Source organism: Megalobrama amblycephala, linkage group LG19 (assembly GCF_018812025.1).
Source record: "Megalobrama amblycephala isolate DHTTF-2021 linkage group LG19, ASM1881202v1, whole genome shotgun sequence".
NCBI lineage: Eukaryota > Metazoa > Chordata > Actinopteri > Cypriniformes > Xenocyprididae > Megalobrama > Megalobrama amblycephala.
The window spans coordinates 14,201,408-14,226,569 of record NC_063062.1 but is presented as its reverse complement, the minus strand read 5'-3'; the positions used below and the strand labels follow the sequence as shown (position 1 = coordinate 14,226,569).

At 39.1% G+C, this 25,162-nt stretch overlaps 2 protein-coding genes across 6 annotated transcripts in view; one reads left to right on the top strand and one right to left on the bottom strand.

Annotated features, from left to right (window-relative positions):
* Nucleotides 1-1,524: 1,524 nt before the first annotated feature.
* On the top strand, nucleotides 1,525-2,954 carry LOC125254431 (leukotriene B4 receptor 1-like). The gene has a single exon (XM_048169046.1). It carries the CDS (start codon nucleotides 1,826-1,828, stop codon nucleotides 2,795-2,797), a length of 972 nt encoding a protein of 323 aa, XP_048025003.1. The 5' UTR covers nucleotides 1,525-1,825; the 3' UTR covers nucleotides 2,798-2,954.
* A 3,346-nt stretch (nucleotides 2,955-6,300) lies between these two features.
* bcar1 (BCAR1 scaffold protein, Cas family member) overlaps nucleotides 6,301-25,162 on the bottom strand; it is a 109,416-nt gene continuing 90,554 nt past the window's right edge. For all 5 annotated transcript variants that reach the window (XM_048169248.1, XM_048169249.1, XM_048169252.1 and 2 more), the window contains 5 exons: nucleotides 20,994-21,137; nucleotides 13,647-13,757; nucleotides 11,583-12,800; nucleotides 9,647-9,730; nucleotides 6,301-8,741 (listed from right to left, as the gene is read on the bottom strand). In XM_048169248.1, coding sequence (XP_048025205.1) covers nucleotides 8,229-8,741; nucleotides 9,647-9,730; nucleotides 11,583-12,800; nucleotides 13,647-13,757; nucleotides 20,994-21,137 — 2,070 coding nt within the window. In that variant the 3' untranslated portion in view covers nucleotides 6,301-8,228. The remainder of the gene's footprint in view (nucleotides 8,742-9,646; nucleotides 9,731-11,582; nucleotides 12,801-13,646; nucleotides 13,758-20,993; nucleotides 21,138-25,162) is intronic.

Sequence of the window (25,162 nt, the reverse complement as noted above, 5' to 3'; positions counted from 1 at the left end):
CTTACAAGAGAACAATATCTCTGTTGTTATCTTCTGAACTATTCTGACATGTTTCTAAAGTCTGTGGTCTTTTGCTTCATATTTCATTGCTCTCCAATATAATGGCTGTAGACGAGGCGCTTGATCGCCATTCCTAATGCGCGCTCCATACCTGAACGTGTAATGACTCCTACCTCATTAAAACAATTGTTTATAGCCACATTTAACAATATTTATTAACACTTATTTTATTTTTACGGTTTTAATGATTTTTTTAATGAAGATAAAAGCTCTGAGTCTTCACCTATAATGCCTGATGAGTTTGGAGAACACCTGACAAGATATCAGAGACCATCTCTCCAGATCCTTCAGATTCCCAGCTCCATGTTGGTGCTTCTTCTCTTCAGTTCACCACAATCATTTTCTTTAGGGTTCAGGACAGGGGACTGAGATGGCCATGGCAGAAGCTTCATTTTGTGCTCAGTGACCCATTTTTGTGTTGATTTTAATGTTTGTTTTGGAAAATTTCCCTGATGGATGATCCAACCACGGCCCCTTATAAGATTTCTAGCAAAAACGGTCAGGTTTTGCTTTTTTTATCTTTTGGTATTTGATAGAATGCATGATAGCATTTATCTGAACAGGATGTTCAGGTCCTCCAGCAGAAAAACAGGCCCACAACATTAATCTGTTAGCGTTCCACTGTACCGCCTGCAGTACGCATACCTTTCAAAAGAGAGTGAAACCATGTGTATACTCCAAATGGTTCAAGAATAGCATGCAATTTACTTTGGGTATGCCTTTTTAGGTGTTTTAGGCAAATTTTACAGAAATGCTAAGGGGTTAAAGATTCAGCAGTATATTCAACCGTGGGCATGAGGTACTTTTTATTCATGTGTGCACCAAAGCCATCTGGTGGGTTTGCTGCCCAAACTTTTTTTTTTTTTTTGCTTCATCTGACCATAGAAGCCAGTCCCGTTTGAAGTTCCAGTCGTGTCTGTCAACTGAATATGCTGGAGATTGTTTATGTATAAGCGAGGAGGATTTTTCTTGAAACCCTCTCAAACAACTTGTGGGGATGTTTGATCATTTTTATTTTAGGCTTTCTGACCCCAAGACTGAACAAATTTCCGCAATTCTCCAGCTGTGATCCTTGGAGAGTCTTTGTCCACTCAAACCTTCCTCCTCACCGCGCATTAGGACAATATAGACACGCGTTCTCTTCCAGGTAGATTTGTAACATCTTTAGTTGATTGGAACATCTTAATTATTGCCCTGATAGTGGAAACGGGGATTTTCAATGCTTTAGCTATTTTCTTACAGCCATTTTCTATTTTGTGAAGCTCAACAATCTATTCTTTGGTTTTACTCATTGTGATGAATGATTAAGAGAATTTGGCCTTTGTGTTTCTTCTTGTTTATACTCCTGTGGAACAGGAAGTCATGGCAGGAGAAAAACATTTATTTCATCATGTGATTTCCTCCCTTTTAAATTTTTTTTTTTTTTTTTTTTTTTTTTTTTAAATAAGCATATAAAGTAAATGTTTGCAGCTTGCAAAAGTGGCTACATTAAGTGTAAAAATACAGAGGGAAGAGAAGGAAAGAAGGGCAGTTTGTTGTTTCTTGTTTATTTATTTATAAAGCACAATTAAAACAATGCAATGTTGACCAATGTGCTGTAAAATCACACAATAAAATTACACACATAAAAAAATATTTGCAAGCACCTTCATTGAGATAAGAATAAAGCTGTGGTTTTGGTCTACAGAAGTGGGAGGAGTCAGCGTAGCCTTTGTTCTTCAAGCAGTCATAGCTCAGGTTCAGCATTTCCAGACAAGAAAATGTGATGATGGAGCTTAGTTTAGGCTTCAATTCAACCTCTAACAGCACTGCTGTGGGTTCAGAACAGATCGCTCCTGCTGTAGTTCTGGGTTTGTGCTGTTTGGTGGGTTTACCAAGCAACATCGCAGTAATCATCAGCATTGCTCGTGAGTGGAACAAAAATTTGAGCTTTACCTTAAAACTAATGGTAAACCTTGCTGTCTCTGATGCTTTGACCCTTTGCTTGGCTCCTGTGGTGCTGTGTGGAATAGTGTTTGGATGGAAACTCGGCCTTTGGTCTTGTAGGTTCTTATTCTTCTTGGGTCACTGGAGTCTGTATGTTGGAGTCCTGACGGTCACCTCCATGAGTGTTCACCGCTTTCACAATGTCATCAAGTCCAGAGTCACTAACAGGATGATACTGCACAGACTGGAGAGACGGCACAGACGCCTTCAGCTGATTGGCATCTGGATTCTAGCCTTTGTTTTTGCCCTACCAATATTTTTCACTCAAGGAGTCAAAGACAGGGATGGATTGCAGAGATGTCAGAGGGCAATGGAGTCACGGTCTGTAGAAGTGACTGTTTTGCTTTTTGAGATCCTGTTGGGGTTCATCATCCCATTATTGATCATGTTAACATGTTATCTTTGGTTGCACAAAGGTTTGAGCCAAAAAGTCAAGAGCTCCAGTCTAACTAGAGCTCCACAGGACCAGGAACCCAGAAATCAGGGGTCAAAGGTTAGGACTTACAAGAAGAGACTTGTGATCAGCATCGTTGTGGCTTTCTTTCTGTTATGGACTCCTGTACACATCATCAATGTGATTGATATAGTTACTACTCTCACTAAAACTTCTCATCCAGATGTTCATTCCCAAATGAAGTCCTTCCGTAGAGTTTGTGGTGATACAAGCAAGACTCTGGCTTTGCTAAACTGCTGTCTGAATCCTTTTCTCTATGTTTTCTTTTCAAGGAATGTCATAAAGTGTAGTAAGTAGAACCCCCAATTGTTTATTTCAGTTACAAATTTAAATAATTATTTTTAAGTTGTAAACCTTGTCTGCTAACAAAATTGAGATCGGTTTGCTTTAAAAAAATATTTTCTATTGTAAAAAGCAGCATGAATGCAATCTTTTATCTGTGCTATGCCAAAGGAATGTCTATGTAAATAAAACTTGAATTAATAAATGCTTATAAACATTAACTCACTGAGCGTTAATACGTCTTGTTTACAATTATTTCAATGATTTAGAATTTCTTTAATTTTTGCATGTTTTCCATGTTACATGTTACTGTAACTGTCCTTAAAATGATCTTGTGTGTAGGACTACTGTTCTGGTGTGAAAAATAGTTTTTCAATCTTTAGAAAGATGAAGAACATTTAAAAGTATTTATAAAAAACAAGCCTGATATGAATTTTTGTAGCTGCAGTGAAGTAAATTTTTAATTAATCATAACTAACATTCCTCCATCTTTTACACTAACTTTTTCTTGTAGAATTACATTTATATGCTTTTGAAAACTGAAGGTCCCCAACACTCGGGCCAAAGTTAATGTTTCTGAATATAACAAAAGAGGAAACAAAACTTCGACAGCTGATGTAGGCTTCCTAAATTTACCCCGCTCTGCGCGAGTGACACGCTCTAACAAGGAGGCTAAAGGATCTAACCTCTATCGTCAGTCACTAGAGCATCTCTTGAGATCATCTCTTGAGATCAGATTAGGTTTACTCTCACAGCAACTAGCTGGCCTCCGTTACATATACTTGTACTCAATCTTTTGATTGAGATATGCTTAAAAGTATAGTGAAGTATTCTAAGTATACTTGGCTTGTAGTGGTGTTTATGTCATGATCATGAGTTGGAGTGCCCCATTTAGCCACTAGAGGGCACTCCAACATGGACTCTTGTTTCACTGTTTTGGACTTCATTTCCCATACTCACCTCCTGGACTCGTTATCCCATGTCATTGCACCCAGCTGTTTTGTGTTTGCTCATTAGTTCTGTCTATTTAGTCTCAGTTGTTTCTATCCTTGTTTGTGGTTTGTTACATTTATGTTACGTTCACTTTTGTACCTCTGGCTTTCTGTTTTTTTTGTGGACTGTTTACATGGAGTTTGACCCTTGCCTGTTTTGTGGATATACAACTTTGGATTACCCTACAATAAATGCTGCACTTGGATTTGTACATCTCGTCTGTGTGTCCGTGACAGAACAAACCACCACTTAACAGATCCAGCGGCATGAGCTTTAGTATTATTCCCCCAGCCTCAATTGAGGAACGGATGGCTTTACTGCGGGCGGTGGTGGATCTACGTCAGGAGAGAGAGGAGGTAGGGTGTTTTGCCCAATTCTTCTGGACTATGGCGAGAGGGCTGCGGTATAATGATGAGGCGCTAAAAGAGATCTTTAATGGATGCCTCGATGACCCTCTGCCTCAGTGGGAGTTGAAGGGGCTTCAGATACTGGATTTTTGGGGCTTTGTCAAATATCTCAGCCATAGAAGCCAGTGGGCAACACATGTTCAGCCAGAGGCCGCTCCAGTCCGTGTGTCTGCTTCAGAACTCGCTCCAGCTGGCGAGGTCGCTCCCGAATCCACAGAGGAGGAGGGCACGGAGTCACCGTCTCACTCTCGTAAGAGGAGGAAGAGGAGGAGGAAGGCTTCAGTCATCCCTCGGGGCCTGGAGGCCTTCCCAGAGCCCGCTTCAGTCAGTGAGTCCACTCCAGTCAGTGAGTCCACTCCAGAGCTCACTCCAGTCGGTGAGTCCAGTCGGTGAGTCCACTCCAGAGCCCGCTCCAGTCAGTGAGCTCACTCCAGTCAGTGAGTCCACTCCAGAGCCCGTTCCAGTCAGTGAGTCCACTCCAGAGCCCGCTCCAGTCAGTGAGTCCACTCCAGAGCCCGCTTCAGTCGGTGAGTCCACTCCAGAGCCCGCTCCAGTCAGTGAGCTCACTCCAGAGCCCGCTCCAGTCAGTGAATCCACTCCAGAGCCCGCTTCAGTTGGTGAGCTCACTCCAGAGCCCGCTCCAGTCAGTGAATCCACTCCAGAGCCCGCTCCAGTCAGTGAGCTCACTCCAGTCAGTGAGTCCACTCCAGAGCCCGTTCCAGTCAGTGAGTCCACTCCAGAGCCCGCTCCAGTCAGTGAATCCACTCCAGAGCCCGCTTCAGTCGGTGAGTCCACTCCAGAGCCCGCTCCAGTCAGTGAGCTCACTCCAGAGCCCGCTCCAGTCAGTGAATCCACTCCAGAGCCCGCTTCAGTTGGTGAGTCCACTCCAGAGCCCGCTCCAGTCAGTGAGCTCACTCCAGAGCCCGCTCCAGTCAGTGAATCCACTCCAGAGCCCGCTCCAGTCAGTGAGCTCACTCCAGTCAGTGAGTCCACTCCAGAGCCATTTGAATTTATAGTTTTAAATACGGATGTTTTTCTTACAAAAACGCATCCTTTCACTTCAAAAGGCCTTTATTAACTCTCTGGAGTCGTATGGATTCATTTTTTTCTATGGATGGATGCATTTTTTCTGTCTTCAGAATTTGGGCTACCATTCACAACCATTATAAACCTTGGAGGACTCAGGATATTTTTTAAATGTATCTCGGAGTGCCTTCGTCTAAAACAAGATGGTCATATACACCTAGGATTGCTTGACGGTGAGTAAATCATGGGATCATTTTTTAATTTTTGGGTGAACTATCCCTTTAAGACCTTCTATGACTCTGTAGTCTCTTCTGTGATTTTTCACTCTGTCACATGTTGGGGAGGGGGACTGTTGGAAAAGGAGAATAATAAATTAAACTTATAAAGAAGGCAGGTTCTGTTGTGGGGAGTGTGTTATTCACCTTAGAGGAGGTAGTGCAGGACAGAATGATAGGGAAATTGTCTTTTATAATGAATCATGATTGTCATTCCCTTCATGAAACAGTGTGAGCACTTGTGAGTACTTATAGTTCAAGATTAATTCATCCCCACTGTTACAAGGAGCGTTTTACCATCCGCTATTAGATTGTACAACCAGCGTTCTACAAGATGATTGAGTATATTTTTGGACTACTTGGTTGTATATAATCATAAAGCTTTGCGAAACTGATACGGGAGGAAAAATGTTGTTGTGAATGTTGTTTATGTTTTCTATCTACTTATTTATTGTTGTGCTGCTGTGACATGTACATTTCCCCTAGGGGATTAATAATTTTTATCATCATCATCATACTGAAAGGCAGACAGGTTTCTGTAGGTCTTTTGTCTCTATAATGGAACATAAGCATAATTGGACACCTCACACCTTTGTTTCAAAACCCTGATGCTAAATGCTCTAACTCAGAAACAAGAAAGGAAACACTGCATGGTGGTTTTAGCACCTTAAGTTTCACAGAAGAATACCGGACATGTGGCTGGCATGATGACAAGCTTGCACTGCCAGTGTACATCTGTATCAGTTTGAGAACTGTTTGAAATAAAAATGTATTAAATGTATGTTTTAAATACACATGTAGCGCCAAAAACATAATAGCAAGATAGACTGGAATTTATTTTTTTAATGAAAATATATTAAACATATATTTCCAGTTATGCAATTTACAGTAACATATATGTCAATATCATTCAAATCCTTGAACACAGATTTGAAAACAGAATAACAGTACAACATATATCAGGTCACCGTTTGGCTTAAATGCTTCTTTTTTCTTTCTTTTTTCTCAACTGGATAAGGATTTTGACTATATGCACAACAACATGTTGCAGTACTTTAAAAAGTTTAATAAGTTTCATTAAACTACTTTTTCTGACATATTCTTAAATTTAGAATACAACCAACAGGGAGCTAGAAGACAACGATAGGGAGGTTGAGGTTCAGGTCTCCATTCAGAAACAGATGCAGTGGAGGAAGAGTTTTACATAAGCTGGTTTTGGATATAATGCATTTGTGCACTGAACGCCTCAGTCTATGTTGGATGTGGTGCGATATCTGAGAGACAAAGGTTAGAAATGAAATCAGGGCCTCTCAGGAAGCTGATGCCACAGTGCACCTGTCCAGCAGGAAGTGGCACTACGGTGAAGGTCAAAAGATGCTGAATATCGACTCTTCTCTTGAACATAATCAGATCTCCAACAATAACATGATAAGGTTTCAAACTAGCCTAAAACATGCCAGAGGGGCGCAGGCATTCGTGGAGCTTACAGGCATGTATTTTTCAGAAAATGTTCCTGATTTTTCACTACATTTGTTTCCTGAAGTGGTCCAAATTGGATGATGTGTTCTCCACTGCTTTTGTCGCTTTGCTCTGGTACATCTGGGTCATCTGAACTCTCACAGTAAATAAGAATGGCTGCGTTTAACTCCACTTTTAGACATATACTCGCAAACTTCCCCAAGCACAGGGGAATCCCTGCTACCATTTTGAAGTGCGTTCAACTTTGTCAAGTGGGCGAGGGAAGATTATTTAGACAGACCCTCAACCACTCGATTTTGACAAGGAGCGAGTCTACTCAATATGTTCACTTCCGGCAGATCCATAGACCACAATGCAATTTACCCCCACCCCACACATTGGAGTTATTTTGACATTTAACCGCATAATACCTGTAGCTACCTTAAGATGACTGTTTTTTTTACACAGTTTATTGTATAATTTTCGTTGGTGTAATTTTTCTCCAACAGCCCAAATACATACAAGTCTAAAGAATGGTGCGTAAAACAAATTCATAAAGGGAAAAAAACCCCTGTAAATAATAAATCAGCTCCATTGCGGATTCCAAGTGATCAAGGGCTCAGGGCATTCCATTTAAACACATTTCAAGGGTTCCGCCAGTAGAGGGCACTCATCCAACGTAAGCAATGATGTACATCTGAGTGAATGAGACAGAGGGAAGTTAGTGAGGGAATGGCATAAAAAATGGACTTAAACGCAGCACGTCTGTCAGTTGGCTCACTCCCAGCATGCTTTGCGTTCACACTGTCCCAGCCTCTTTGAACAACAGCAAGAGGATAAACATTAAACACCATTTTTGCTTTCAACAGGCACAATTCATAAAAAAAAAAAAAAATCTGATCTTTGATGGAAATGGTTGTACTTCTACATACACGTTTAAAATTTTAAACACCTTTAGTCAGCATCTCATAATAATAATGATGACAATTATAATAATCAGAGCAATAATTACAGTTTAGCTATAATAATGCATAATGTCTTAAATCTACTCTTTAGATATGTTCCATCTCTTTGTCCACCACTGTTCAAAAAGTTCCTCAAATGTCTGCGTTCGTCCCGTTACATACAGCGACTTAAATATTTACAATGATTCATTTACAACCAATGGCTCTGCCCGTTAATCATTTTGTCCTTTTTGGAGATAAAAAGCTCATGGCACAGGGTACATTTGTCCAGTGAGTTTAAAAGAGGCTCTGTACTGTCCCGGGGTCCGCTCACCCCCTGCACTCACATAGCCAGTAGCTGATTGAGTGCCATGCGGAACTGCTGGGTGCAGCCCGAGAGCTCCCGCACCCTCTCCGTCATGTCTCTGGCGGCCCCTGGCGAGGGGTACTGCAGGGCTGCGGTCTTGGTGCTGACCACAATGTCTTTGAGCTTGTCGCAGAGCGTGTTGCTGTGCTGAGCCACCCTGGTGCGCACCTCTGGAGACTTGGCTTGCCTGGAGAGCGTGTCTCCGATGAAGACGAGCTTGTGAGCGCTGAGGATGACGAATTTGCTGTGGGCGACAAAGATTTTGGGCGGCTGGTTGTTGTTGATAGAGGAGTAGAACGCGTCGATGGCGTTGGTGAGCGTGGTGATGTTGGCCTCACACTGCTCCATGTAAAAGAGCAGCAGCTGCCGGTCGCCCATGCACAGCTTACTGCGCGGCGTCTGTGGGTAGTGAGAGGGCGGAGTCCAGCCCGAAATGTCATTGTTGATTGGTCGGGAGACCTCCTGCTCCAGCCGCTCGAACTGCTTCAGCTGTTGTGGGTTAGGGACATGAGTGAATAATATTGCATTTATTAGATGAATAAATAACACCGTAAAAATATGTTCTATTTACACTAAGTGACAATAGCAGCATTTTCTTAGCGATATGCTATTTACACTAAGCGAAAATGGCGACATTCTGTTTACACTAGCTATATTAAAGTAGCAGTTCTTTGCAATATGTGCAAATAGTTGTTAGATGCTATTTATGCTTATAAAAAATAGTGGCAGATACTATTTGCACCTCAGTATTGTTGTACATTAACAGGATGCAATAATAACAATGTAAATGATTATATTTATTAAAATTATTAAATAAATGCCGCCTTATTGGGACAACCTACACCCACCCCTAACCCGGTAAATACTCGTTAGGTACTTTATTTTCACTTTACAAATATTTTCTTCATTTTTATTGAAAATAAATGGCTTTCCGATCTGATATGTGATGGGGAAAAGGAGAAGAGCGAGTTCGGCAAAAGGCAGATTCGAACTCTGGCCGATCGCATGAAAGAGACACTACATTTTATTTTTTGTAAAAAAAAAAATATATATATATATATATATATACATTTTTTTTCTATAAAAAATTAATTAATAATTAAATAAAAAAATGAAATTAAAAAATGCTCCGCTAAATGTTTCAAAGGCCCAACAAGTGGCTTTGTGAGTAAGCATTAAGTAAGTATGTAAATAAATGTATTCGATACTACAGCAACTTTGCATTTGAGGGTTTTAGTGAATTGTGTTCTGTTAGAGTTAGTTTTATAAGTATTTTAAGAGATTAAATTTAAATTCCTAAATTGTGAAACTCAGAAAATAAGACGGTAGAAAATAATATTGTGTCTCATAAGAACTTTCTAGTTCTGTGAATAAGGTGATAGAGTCTCATATACCTGTTGCTGTTCCAGCAGAGTCTTGTTGTGTTTGCTCCCTTTTTCCAACAGCTGTCTTTGGTTCTTTTCAAACTCTTCTTTACCCTGTAATAGAAAGTGAAAATACATTTATTTATGAATAAATAATTTACAATATATGAATAGATGGGTGAATTACAGTTTGTAAAGCATGTTTAAAAAATGAGTCAACTTGATTTGAGTACAAGAGTACAAGATCATTTAAAATTATTTGTGCATAACCTAATTCATAATCATGAGACTTTGCTATTACATGAAGTCACAACGGCATGCAACTGTTCCATTGTACCATTCTTTAAAAAAACAAAAGTGAATACCATACATTCATCCATGTACTTCTTTGACTTCAAACAATGTGTGCTGAAATTTTCATTCACTCCATCAGGGGGTAGTATAATATCACAGTGAAACTCAGCCATTTTCAGTTGTGGAAAATATGACAGAAGTGTCCCATACATATGCCTATTCAAATGTGCCCAGTCAAGTGCGACTTGTAAAAAATAATAATAAAATAAATATAAATATATATATATATATATATATATATATATATATATATATATATATATATATATATATATATATATATATATATATATATATATATATATATACTACCGTTCAAAAGTTTGGGATTGGTAAGATTTTTAATATTTTTAAAAGAAGTTTTGTCTGCTCACCAAGATTGCATTTATTTAATTAAAAATACAGTAAAAACAGTAATATTGTGAAATATTATTACAATTTAAAATAACTGTTTTCTATTGGAATATAATATAAAATGTAATTTATTTCTGTGTTGGAAAAGCTGAATTTTCAGCATCATTACTCCAGTCTTCAGTATCACATGATCCTTCAGAAATCATTCTAATATGATGATTTGCTGCTCAAGAAACATTTATTATTATTATCAATGTTAAAAACAGCTGTATACTTTTTTTTCAGGATTCCTTGATGAATAGAAAGTTCAAAAGAACAGCATTTATCTGAAATACAAAGCTTCTGTAGCATTATAACACTACCGTTCAAAAGTTTGGGGTCAGTAAGAATTTTTATTTTTATTTTTATTTTTTTGAGAAGAATTTAAAGAAATTAATATTTTTTTTCAGCAAGGATGCATTAAATCAATCAAACGTGACAGTAAAGACATTTAAAATGTAACAAAAGATTATATTTCAAATAAATGCTGTTCTTTTGAACTTTCTATTCATCAAAGAATCCTGAAAAAAATATTGTACACAATAAATGTTTCTTGAGCAGAAAATCATCATATTAGAATGATTTCTGAATGATCATGTGACACTGAAGACTGGAGTAATGATGCTGAAAATTCAGCTTTGCCAACACAAGAATAAATTACATTTTCAAATATTTTCAAATAGAAAACAGTTATTTTAAATTGTAATAATATTTCACAATATTACTGATTTTACTGTATTTTTAATTAAATAAATGCAGCCTTGGTGAGCAGACGAAACTTCTTTTAAAGACATTAAAAATCTTACCGATCCCAAACTTTTGAACGGTAGTATATATATAATTATACTGTTAAACATTAAATTATCACAGTTTTTAATAATGATAAAAACAGTTGCATGACATCTGAAAGATGAAGAAATATGTGTGACTGGACAGAATTAATCTCATCTGCACAGTTTCAGCAAAACTTTTGACAGAACTACACAGCAGACACATCACAGCTGGTGCTGAAGGAAGATGTATGTGGGCTTTAAGGAAAAGCACATGCAGTCGCAGTGATTGATGAAAAGGCCTGAGGCTCGACACAGTGGGATTACAGGCACAGCTCACATAGGGTCGACACGCAGATCACTGATCATACTGATGGCTGAGAACATACACCTGAATCCTGTTCTCAAAAGGAAACAAACATTTTGTAAAGATTTAATTTTTAGCGTACCTGTAAATGGACGTAGTCGTAGTCCTCCATCCAACCTTCCTCTGTCGTCCCGTAAGGCCTGTCTGGAGTCTCTTCCTCAGCCGAGAATTTGGGAGGGGAGGGTAACGGGCGGGACTGGATGTTGGCCCGTTCAGGTGTACCTGACTGATAGGCTGAGATGTTGTTGTTGTTAGTCAGCTGACCCAGCACGTCACCGGTATGGGGAACGGGTGGCAACGGTAGTTGTTGCTGTTTGTTTGTCCGTTTGAAGAGCAAAGAGGCATTGCCATGAAGAAACGACGCTAACTGCTTGGTGTCATCGGGCACGCCGCGGGCACACATGACCAGCCGGTCTAGGTCGTCCCCACCGGTGCCTGTAGAAGGTGCCATTAGGGCTGCAGGGGACCAGCCTAGAGAGTCCAGCGCCTGACTGTACCTCACCAGACCTTGGAAGGCCTCTTCCATCTTCTGCACCTGCTTGCCGAGCTTGGTCTGCAGCGTGCGGTCAGTGGCCTGGGTGGCGTTGGCCACGGCACCTCTAGCGAACTCCAGCAGGTCCCTGACAGCCACGCGAATGCGGTCCACGGCCTGTCTGATGGCAGGGAGGTTGGACTCCATCTGAGTGGGGCTGCGCCAGTTCCCACTGATGAATGACATTAGGAGGGACACGGAGCTCTCCACCGCCTGTTGATGACGGGACAGCCGCTCCATCGCCTGGTCCAGATCCAAGAGCAGCAGGCGACCCGGCCCAGAAGATTCACGCACCGGCACCATGTCCAGAGAGGACGTGGAGAGGTTACTTCGAGTGCTTCCTGTGCTGGACGCCGACAGGCGTTTAAAGCTGACCGTGAGCTCCTCTGTGGCCGCTGCGTCACGCACCACCTGCGGAGGCACATCGTAGACGTAGTCGCCCGATTCTTCGACTGCTGACCGTTCACGGGGGAAGTCATACACATCTGCAGGGTGGTGGTCCTGTGGGCCACTCTTTCGCAGGCTGGCAGGGATGTCATAGATCTCCTGGCCCTCAGGCTGCCGTTTTCCTATTAGCGGAGGAGGAGGAACATCGTACACGTCCTCTGGTATGGGAGGCTCGGATCCGCCAGGGATCTGAGACAGATAGGCCTGGTTCTGATTCTCTAGGCTCTTCATCTTGGCAAAGTGAGGAGGAACGTCATACGTTTCCTCCCTGATTGGACCATCTGGAACATCTTTGCTGACAGATGGAGGAATGTCATATACCTGTAAAGAGGAATAATCTGTTTACCAAAACTAGCCTGGTATAATCATAACTGAACTCATTAGTGATGTACCGATATTAAAATTCTGGCCGAAACTGTTGATAATTAAGTACGCATAGGTTGATAGAAACATAACAAGCATAAACAATTAAATATCCAATATATGTCCAATATTGACCTCGGTTACACTTTTAAGGTGGCGTAGTTACATTGTAATTACTCAAATAAGTACTGAGTAATATTTATTAACTACATGTACATACTATAGGGTTACGGTTAGGTTTGGTTTAGGGTTAGTTACTTGTAATTATGCATAATTTACTGTTATTACTATAGTAAGTACATGTAGTAACATTTTACCTCGACATCTAATATGTCTAAAATTGGACAATAACCAATATGGTAGTGAGATACACACAGCATTTGCTAAATGAACACTGATTGAACGTGCTCCAAACACCTTGCGTAAAATGTTTCTGTTACCTAACAGATACACACTGAAATAGGTGCCCTGTATAACTGACTAGACTATCAGAAACTCTTTCTGCTTGTGAATTATTTAACACTCTAGTTTTCACTGTCATTGGGTTAGCTAAGATGTCAGTAGTAGGCAGGTTTTAGAGGGCTAACATGTTTGAAGTGGGTGGTAAATTCATTTGCTAACTCTGACTAAAGCTAGCAAAATGACTGAAATAGCTTACAGAGCGAAACTTCTGCTCAGTCGTGTTTTGTTTCAGGGAATTCAGATCGTTGCAACCCCCATTAATGTGCAGATCAAAGGTGTGCATAAAACTAGAGTGTAATTGATTTGTGTCAGTCATGTATGGAGACAAAGATGGATTGTTACCGTTTGTTGGTAGTGCAGCTGGCTCTTGTCCACACTAGGTGGAGTGTCATAGATCTCCTGACCATCTCTACTGGGTGGGCCTTTCATAGCCATTGGAGGAGTATCATAAACCTGTGGCCCAGAGAGAGGAACAGGATCAAAACTCATTCACTAGATTGAAGTTAAAACACAATCAAGACATAAATCAGTGACTGTAAGTAGATCTGACCTGAAAAGGAAATAGCCATTTTAATAAACCAATTTGTGTTAATTCATTGCAGTTTAATATGTCTGCAATGTCGAAGGAAGGCTGTGAGGGGCTGGGCATTTGTTTCTGTCTGTTTCTCTTGTTTATTTTACACCTCAGGGGCCCTGATTTCTCTCGACCTTCTCCTACATACTTTGTTCTTTTTTTAGGGGCTTTCGCACTGGAGGAACGTTTTCCTATTGCCAGAAGTACCCGCCTTTTGATGTGTTCTCAGTACAGTAACTGTTAACGATTTTAGGAACGCCTTTAGGGGAGACTAAATTATCTCCTACTTCAGAGTAGGGTCTAACCCAGCACAATAGGTACTGCCAGTGATGTAAGTGTACATTGGTTGGCTGAACGCATGCCATACAAAACACTGGTATCTGCCATTTTTAAAAAGCCATGTAAATACAATTTACACACTTACTCCATAAATTAACTCTACAAACATGCAAAACGGCGATAGATAGCATTTAGTCGCCTTTGTCTGCGGCATTGTGTTCTTTTTTTCAGCCTCGATGATATCTAGCACTGCAAGTTGTCATAAGAGATTTTGTCTCTTAGCCGTCCTTTTTGCTCTTTCAATTGCATGCCTACATTCCATCTCCGTTATCACGAAACCCACGATACACAACAAAAACATAGCTCCGATCACGGCATCCTCCATCCTCCAGTTGCTGAATGCCGTGCTTAAATGACGCCGCTGTCGGACGGCTTATGTCACTTCAGAGTTCCTACTGTCGGTGCGAATGCAACTAGGAAAATTGCCCTAGGGGAAAATTTTGCTCTCGGGCGACCACCCTGGTGGCTATAGTTCCTATAACTGAGTTTCCCAGTGCGAAAGCCCATTTTGTCTTTTTCTCCACCTTCCTTCTGTCCATAGTTTTTTGTGCATGTTGGAGGAGAATCGGGATTGAGGCAGCTGAATGAATGGGGGTCGGAAAGAACACAGGTACACACAATAGAGGACACACTCCCACTGATGTGGAGAGATTACAGAAGCACGATCTCAGACAGGAACAGCTGGAGGAAATCAGCAGTGCTGCAGAGATGCTGACCTCCACCTTCACCCACCATATCTCTCTTTCTGCTACCTGTGTAGTGGCTCTTTGGTCAGGCTGAGATGCTGATCATGGGTGATAGTTAAAGATGTTTTTGAAATTTGCTCATGCTCACCAAGGCTGCATTTATTTGATTATAAAAAAACAGTAAAAGCAATAATATACTGAAATACTATTACAGTGTTTTCTAGTTGTAATTAGAAATGTAATTTATTTCTGTGATGGCAAAGCTGATTAGCAGCCTTCAGTGTCACATACTTCACATTACTTCAGTGTCACATGATCCTTCAGAAATCATTCTAATATGAATTGATTTTCAAGAAACATTTCTTATTATTATCAATGTTGAAAAAAGTTGCACTGCTTAAAATTTTTGTGCAAACTAAAGAACAGCATTTATTTGTAATAGAAATCTTTTGAAACATTATAAATGCCTTTACTGTCACTCTTGATCAATTTAATTTGTCCTTGCTGAATAAAAGTACTAATTTCTTTCCAAAAAAAAAAAAAATTTACCGACCCCAAAATTTTGAATGGTAGTGTATATTTATTAACGTATTTTCACAAAGACATATATGTACATATTTTTTCTAATTATAAATACTAGTAACTACCCTGAAACTTAACGCTACCACTACCGCTAAAAGAAAACTTCTTTCATTTTAAAATGATAATATTATTTATTTATTTATTTAATTTACATTTGTGGATGTCACCTGATATCTCCAACAAGAGGTTTTGTCAGATTTAGCTACTTTCTGAGCACAAATTTGCCCCCAAGCTATAGTTAAACCACATTTAGCTATGACAGATTTAACTGTTTTTATATTTTTTTTAAAAACTTGTATTTGATGTATAATTAAGTAACCCCCCCCCCCACACACACACACACACACATACATGCGCTCTCATCACTACAAAAACAGCATTGAGTCGAGTTTCAGAATGTGCTATAAATGAAGTGTGACTTCCTGTCCCAATGCTCTGTCAAACCTGTGATGACTGATATAAATATCAAATAATGCTTGCAGCTCAACTGGTACAAACAAGAAAAATAACCACAAACACACACACGCACACACAAAGGTCCACAGCGCTCGAATGTTAGTAAAGGATTAAAACCCAATAAATGTTTTATAGAGCTAGCAGTAAAAGTGTGATTTTTCCACTACTGCATCTGATATGGGTGAAATGAGGTCGAGGGAATTTGGATTAAACTGAAGTCTAATCTTGTCTGAGATAGAGTAAGTGTCGCACACACTTAGGGACTGGTAAATTTCAATAGTACATTTTAGTTCAATACTTATGCATTAATAATTTAAACCAATGGTTCACAAACTGCCCTCTAAGGGTTGTAACAGCAGAAAAATGATATCATTATAAACGCAGCTGTTTGACATAGATGTCTCGATGTCATATAGTAGGTAATGGCATTTTATGGAAATAAAATGTCACATTTCAAGCATTACTGATACCAAAATACCATTCCTTCATCATTTATTACTCTCCAGAGCTCCTGATGACTCTAGAGAAACGCCTGCTGGCAGCAATAATCGTTGTTTATAACAGAAATATGTTGCATACAAAGTGAAAATGTATTTGAATGTTATAGTTCAAAATAATATTATTTCTCTATAATCAGAGTACTGCTCAACTGTCAAACATCCACTGATTTAAACAATTTACAGCTCACGTAAAGAGCACAAATTTTCACAGAACAATCCTAATGCATGTCCTTAATGTGTACTAGAGATTTCTGAAGTCACGTCTACTCTACACTTCTATCAATACTGCTCCAATCACACACATACACACACATCCTTACACAAACACCATTAGCATTTATAATGCTGGCCAAACAATGGCTCTCAATCTGTTGTGCGCCCCCAGGAGAGCCTGCAGCCAGAGACGGAGGCAAGAGAAACCATGAATACCAAAACCTCTCACTGAGTATCCAGCAGCCGCTCTGCCAGCTCCATTTGATTAAACGACTACGTTTTTTCCTCTGAATCACTCTAATCTGAGAGACGGCGATTTGTTACGATGAATATTTGGAGCAATTTTGGGAAGAAAGTGGTTAGCTTGCAGCCTTTTTTTGTCAGTATGAAAAATTGAGAATTTACAAACAGTTGCAGCATGGTTATTTTGTGTAAAAACCTGCATTTTATTTACTAACCTCTGATGAACCACATTTAAGAGATGATAAATATGGTGGTATAGAGTTGCGTCATTCAATCATGAATAAATTAAATACTTAATCTTGAATATATGGCAACATCCTCCATTATTTAAAGGGGTGGTTCAATGCGATTTCACTTTTTTAACTTTAGTTAGTGTATGATGTTGCTGCTTGAGCATAAACAGTATCTGCAAAGTTACAGCACTGAACGTTTAATGCAAACGGAGATATTGTCTTTTAAATTTATGGCAGTTTATTGCCTACAAAAACGGGCGGTTTGGACTACAACGAGCTTCTTCCCGGGTTGGTGACATCATAAACCCTTGCTATTAACATAAACCCTGCCCCCGGGAACACGCAACAAAGTGGGCGAGGCCATGTGGAGCAGCAAAATGGAAGCGGAAGAGTTGTTTACACCGGACGCGAGCGGAGCGGCGCAATGCTACGCATCAAAAGATAATAGAACCCATTATAATCTGTGCTGAAGACAGCTTCCAGAATCTACACGAGTTCAATGCTGGATTTGCACAAAAACTATTACTGAAAGATGAAGCAGTTCCCACTTTAAAAACAGAAGCTGCTGTTTATTGGCTTCAAACTGTAAGTATGTTTTATTGTTTGTACATGTCTTTTAAACGTAATGTTATAGTTCTGTTGCTATTTTTAATGCATCAAGGACATATACAAAGAGCAACTCGTTTTTGCTAGCCAGTTAGCTAAGTTCTAGTGCAACAAACACCAACAAACGTCTATGTTCATAGACAAACAGTTGTTCATGCTATAAATTAAACGATACCTTTACAAAAATGCGACTACTCAGTCATGTATTCGGCTACAGTAAAGCTTTAATCAGAATAAAACTGTATATTGAAAGCTATCAAACAGCAGTGACAGCATATCTAAACACTTTGACACAAATACAAAATGAAATACCATTCATAAACGTCCTTTGAAAGCCGCGATTGCAGAGGTTCTGCTTTACCCTGTTCATCTGGGTCTGATTCGGCTCAATTTGATACAGCAATACAGACGCCATTATTTACATTTCCAGCTTAGCGCGTAACTACGAATGGTAAGGGGCGTGGTGTTTCCGGACGCTTCAGCGAATCATGATACACTGGGCCAGCTTCCAACCTGCTAACCAATCTGAGCACACTGTGTATTTTGGAGGGAGTGGCTTCATAGAAGCAGGAAGTCAAACGAGCCGTTCATATGACAGTGGAAACAGAGGTGTAGAATAAACGTAAAATATATGAAAAATACAGCGTTTTCAAAAAAATTTAAGCATTAAGACATTAAACTGTGCCCCCAAAACACAATCAAGCCTAGAAAAAAACCACCCCTTTAACATTCCAAAATCAGCCTACAAAATGAGGAAAATGTATTCATTGTATTCAGACTTAATTTGCATGATGGGGTTTAAAAGACACTTAAGATTCAGTAATATTATGGATTTGACTGCACTGACACTATTAGATGAGAACAAAACTTGAACTGAATTGAGCTGGATGATGACACCAATGTTTTGCTTTCTGTTTCATAATTGATGAATTTTGCAACATTGACACTGGTATTGAACTGACTCAGCTAAATAACACTATAGTCTTCGGGAGAGTTGCTTATAGCTGAATGTAACTCATTTCTTGATTGATAAACTTTACACAGTTATTGAACTGAACTGAATCAACACTGAACTGACTTGAGCTGAATAATGATACTACAGATAGACTGCAAAACAAAAAAAAAGATGAACAGCACATCTCTGCTAACTTCTCTGTCCAGACAGCAGCATAGTGTGGCCCAGATCCAGCCCACATCTGGTACATGTGGATTACACGCGGACCAGATGTGGGCCGAATCTGGAAAGATACTATGTTGCTGTCAGGGTGTAGAAGCCAAAATATCCCAGTAACGGTCGTTGCAGATTACGTTGTTCGGAGCCCGAGTCTGCGCAGTAGTGATCCTGAGGTGGAGCCATAGCATCAAGTTCCCGCCTACACTCCCGTTCCCGCAGACTCATTCAAAAGCACAGCTGTCAATCAAGACATTACACCCCGTTTTTATAGCATCAAAAACTAACTAAAACCAATCTATTTTTGAAAAGCGAACATACATCTGTCTGACGATAACTACCTAAAATGACAGAAACCATCTTTTGAAATAAATTATTTGAAGTGTAACTGGATTTTTTAGTTTGGCTCGTGTCCCATTTAATTACATAGAGAGGGTGGGGTTTATGACCTGTACTGCAGCCAGCCACCAGAGGGCAATCAAAATGCTTTGGCTTTGCTTTTCAGGACTTGTGCGGCAAATTTGGCTTTACAGAATTTGAATGTCTCATGAACTTTGCATCGTTGATTGTTATTTTCCTGTTTATTACTGTGACACTGCTTTGAAATAATCAGTATTATATAAAGCGCTATATAAATAAAGGTGACTTGACTTGATGCGATAGCTGAGATTAGTGAATTTGATGATTTTATGATTAGTGCCAATACATGACATTATCAGCAGCCACAATTCATTCTTAGTTTATGTTTGCTTTATGACATTTTTGTTTGTACATTACTTCTGTGTTTTGGCCACAAAATGATGAGTGATGTGCCTCATCTTATCTGTCCTGTTTAGTCCAGTCCTCTGTCATTTACAGCATGTGTTCAGTGCATCCATATTTCTCTCTGTATGGCTGTGTGTGTGTTGGAATTATGTGGTCTGGGTATTCGTGGCCTTTGCCGCGAGCCAGGCTTTGTCTGTCTCTCTTTCCCCGAGGGTTGTGTACTGTGTGTGTGTGTGTGCTGCAGTGAAGGACTGATCTCGCTGACAGCACATTCTCTCTCATATACGCACAATGCACACACATGTGTGCGCACACAGCGGTCTCAGGATATTCTGCTTCACACACGCACAATGCTGACCTTCTTTTTGAAATGCCTCCAGACACTGAAATATCTACTTCCACTGCAAGTAATGCATGACCTCATCTAAAAATAGGCATGCAATCATAGAGCCAACAGAAATATAAGGATGCAGGAAAAAAGAGAGAGTGAAAATGAATGAAAGACAGAAAGATAAGAGAACTAAAAACAAGAACAAATTAAAGTGAAAGAGTGAAAGCGAGAGTGCAAGAAATAGAAAGTGTTCGAGTCAAAAAAGAGAACGAAAATGAAAAAAGGCAAGCAAGATATTGAAAGAAAGAAAGAAAAAGTGAGGAAACGAAAGACCTGAAGAGCGAGATAAATACAACAATAGAGGGAGCATTTTAAAGAAAGTAGCAAGAAAGAAGAAAACAAAAGAAACAGAAAAAAAATAATTTGCTTTGAAAGCAAAACTGAAAGAATAACATTTAAAATGGAAAGAAAGAAAGAAAGAAAGAAAGAAAGAAAGAAAGAAAGAAAGAAAGAAAGAAAGAAAGAAAGAAAGAAAGAAAGAAAGAAAGAAAGAAAGAAAGAAAGAAAGAAAGAAAGAAAGAAAGAAAGAAAGAAAGAAAGAAAGAAAGAAAGAATTTATACTTTCATTTATACTCTCATTTATACTCTCATTGCTTGTATTATTAATGAGCAAGGAGGTTCTTTGCCAGAGTCTGGCAGAGTGTGTGATGATCATCTATCACACACACACACACACACACACACACACACACACACACACACACACACACACACTGCAGACATCTGAGATACACTTAAAGACTATTATCATCAATAACGATTTTCAACTGGCTCATCCACAAATGACTAGATATCAAATAACCTACTATAGTGATCTTCACAAGGACATTAAAGTAAATATGAACGTCAACACATTGACATAATCAGGGCACACATGAGACAGAGTCATGTGATGCTTCTGTTCAGAGTTTGATCAGGTGAACTCTTTACCTGTTGATTGTACTGGGTGCGGGTTGGCGGCACGTCATAGATATCCTGTGTGGGTGGAAGGTGTCTGGGGACATCATACTCATCCTGTTCATCTTTCCCCGCGTCATACACGTACACTTGACCAACCCGTGTGGGAACAACTACCTGAGAGAGAGAAAAAGACAAAAACAACTGCATGAGACTGTGTGAATTAACGGCCGGGCACATAAACAGAGGATAAAGACGCTGCCCTGACGGCGCCGTTCACACCAGGTTAACGCAGACTCTACTACAGCAAATCTGGGGTCTCAAAGGTCACCGTGGGAACAGGGGCCACCCTTTTGTCTGCCTGTTTACCTTCTGTCTTACGCTTCGAGGACCGTGTCGATCGCGTGAGCCTGGGAAAAGAAAACAAGCTACGACCCCATATTTGTACAATGCCTGAGACATAATACCAATCACAACACAGACTCAGATGAGCTGTTCGGGATGTCCAACTCCTTCACAAGTCAAGTCAAATTTATTTGTATAGCGCATTTCACAATACACAGAGTTTCAAAGCAGCTTTACAGAATATTATATTAATATTTGTATCTTATATCTTAATTTTTCATGCCTTATAGTTGCATTTAGCAGATTAGAGCTGGGCAAAGTATGCATGCGGACTGTATGTATGCAGATAAAGTTGGACATACTTATATATTCAACTTTATATAAAGAGTTGGGTGATAATATAGTTTTATCGCCCAAGCGTGCTCTCAGAATATGTGATATTAGCAATGTGTGATATTAGGGATGCCAGCTATATTGGTACCATATCAGTTATCTATGGAACTTTTTATCTCACAACTCTGACTTTTTTTTTCTCAGAATTGCGATATAACTCACAATTCTGACTTTTTTCTCAGAATTATCTGATATAAAGTCACAATTGAGAGTTAAAAAGTTAGAATTGCGAGATATAAAGTAGCAATTGCGTGTTATAAAGATATACTCACAATTCTGAGAAATATAAACTTGCAATTGCAAGAAAAAAATCAGAATTGCTATTTATATCTCGCAATTCTGACTTTAATTCTCACAATTGCGAGTTTATATCTTGCAATTCTGATATTATAACTCACAATTCTGACATTTTAACTCGAAATTGCGACTTTATCTTCAATTCTGAATTGCAGATTCAGAAAAAAGTCAGAATTGTGAGATTATCTTTTACATTTTTTTTATTCCATGGCAGAAACAAGTTATCAGCCAATATTAGAGTTTTTTTTATTATCGATATGGATCAATATTTTATATTCAATTGTCATTTCCTCTTTTTTTACATTTAGATCAGTACTGTAAAGTCGGCTGATATTAGATTTTATTTTATTATTATTAATTATCTGATCAGTTTATATTGGATATTTAATTGTGCATTTCTTTCATTTTTTACTTTCATTACCTTTGCAGTCATAGAAAGCTCACAGGTCAAGTTAATCTTTATAAACACAAATAAACACTTTGAAATGTAATCTTTAGCAAATCTCAAAATGAATTATGTTAATACTGTACATTACAATGCTGTAATACCTAAAATCACTTGTGGCATTTAAAATATTAGTTTTTAGTGTATTACTATTTAATTTATTTAGACAAAATAGTATTTTTAATAGTATTTTTTAGACAAAAATAATTTTAATATGGTGCATCCCTATGTTTTATAAAACAGATAGTTCTGGCTCTAAGTGATTATACCACGGTCAAGAGGTTTGGTTCAGAATGAAGCAGAACAAAATCACCGTAACAAATGGCCTTACGAGGTTTACAGCTCGAGTATGTTAGTAATGCACTCTGCCCTCTGTGAAACAAGAATTTGCTCCTTGAAATAAAACATGCATGGACAGGGTGGTATTGGTTTGTGTGCAGAGGTGAGGTGTGTATTATAATGATCTGGGTGGAGTGAGCTTTATGTAGTTTTCATGATTCCCCGCAGGCCAGTTAGACATGATTGCTGGCCTTCACTCATAACACTGAGTTAATGAGATTACTTGCGCTTTCATTCTCGCTCTCTTTCCTTCCTTTATCAGTTCACACCAGCCAGTCTATAGGAACGCACTGTGCCAGCCTTGCGTATGGGCGTCACTTCTCGCATACAAAACAACAGTTACTCACATGGATCATGGATACGGACACAGACTGGTAGAAGTCACTCAAGAATCTCACATGACCAGGTCATATTACACCCCCAAATCAAAAGAAAGAATCTTAAGCAGAAATTTAGGATTTAAGATTTTATGCATTGTGACAGTTTTCATGACAATTAAGCAACATTTTTATTAATGTGTGTGTGTATGTGTGTGTGCGTTTTGTGACATATCAGGACACAAATTTGTATGATGACATGGGTATCACATAGGTATTACAAGGAGAAGGTGACTTATGAGGACATTACCCCATGTCCCCATTTTTCAAAAGGCTTATAAATCATACAGAATGAGTTTTTTTGAGAAAGTAAAAATGTGCACAGTTTCCTGTGATGGTAGGTTTAGGGTTAGTGGTAGTGTAGGGTTATATAAAATACGGTTTGTACAGTATAAAAACCATTACGCCTATGGAATGTCCCCACAATTCACAAAAACAAATGTATGTGTGTGTGTGTGTGCATGTGTGTATATATATATATATATATATATATAATTTGTGTTACATTTTTATTGCATTACATTAATGAGAATCAACACTGAGAATAATAGAAATTACAAAAACATTAAAAAAGTAAAACTGTGTGGATGCATATGCATTTGTGCAAAATATAATTTCTTATTTATCAGGTTTAGATCAGCGAGAGTCTTCACTTTTAGTCAGGGAGGGCAGAGCAGTTCTGATTAACCACACAGACTCAATGAAGCTTTTCTTTGTGAGGCGTTCATGCTTTGTTAGATTAAATCTAGTGACTATGGTAACCAGGCACGAGCGACGACAAGGCGAGCACAATAGAAAGCACAAGTGCACACATGTAAAATGCATTTAAAAGAACTATACTGTCTACCCAGCACTTTGCATTGTTGCTTGTCATGTACGGAAAGTGCAACATAAATAAAGAAATAAGACAGTAGGCAAATGAAAATCCCAGAGATCTTGTATTAATATTTACTCTCCCACTCTCACAGACTGTCACTTTAGATCCCTGCTAACCATCCAATTAAGCCGTTCTCATTAAAGAAAGCTGGCAATCTGTCATTGTTAATTCTCATCCTTCTCTCTCTCTCACTCTCTTTTTACCCATCTCACCCTTCTGCCTGATTCTTGCCTTTTTTTTCAAATGGCATGGCAAAATCGATGATAAATTCCTTCTGATTTTTTTGTCGGCGAGGTAAATGCGTGTTATTGGTGTGATTTATTGGATAAACCCTGTGACCCATGGACCACCCCGTCCCTTTCTCCAGAACATCCACATATTCACGACCTCTCTCTCTGACACTGCTGTGGCAAATGGCTGCATTCTCCACGGTGCTGTACACACTTTCACACACATTAAGATGAACTGCAGGTGTTTCATCTGACACTTCCACACGTACACGACCTCCGGTGCCATCACACTCTGCATTTTCACTTAGCCTATCTATCTATCTATCTATCTATCTATCTATCTATCTATCTATCTATCTATCTATCTATCTATCTATCTATCTATCTATCTATCTATCTATCTATCTATCCATCTATCCATCTATCCATCCATCCATCTATCCATCCATCCATCCATCCATCCATCCATCCATCCAGTTACTTACCTATCTAGTTGAGTTAAAGAGATAGTTCACCCAAAAAGAAATTGTCCTATGATTTACTCACCCTCAAGCCATCCTGGGTGTATATGACTATCTTCTTTCAGACAAACACAATCTGAGATATATTTTAAAAATATCCTGGCTCTCCCAAGCTTTATAATGGTAGTGAACAGGGATGCCCCCCGATTTAGAAGTCTAAAACGAGGAATTTTAAAGAGAAATGTCAGAATATTTCGATATAAGAGAGGAGGAGCTTGAGTTTGTTGCCCAGCCCTATTTGCTTAAACTGCAAGAGGCGTCTAAGCTTACACTACTCCTACATCCTACGTCATACATCGTTTCAGGGGTTACTCATTTGGCGCAAGTTGTCTTGCGCAGTATGGTCGTCTGGCGGAAGCTAGTTATTTTAGATTATAA

Bases quoted from the DNA above. Each gene is read 5' to 3' on its own strand.
- LOC125254431 (XM_048169046.1), top strand. From the start codon at position 1,826: ATGATGGAGCTTAGTTTAGGCTTCAATTCAACCTCTAACAGCACTGCT.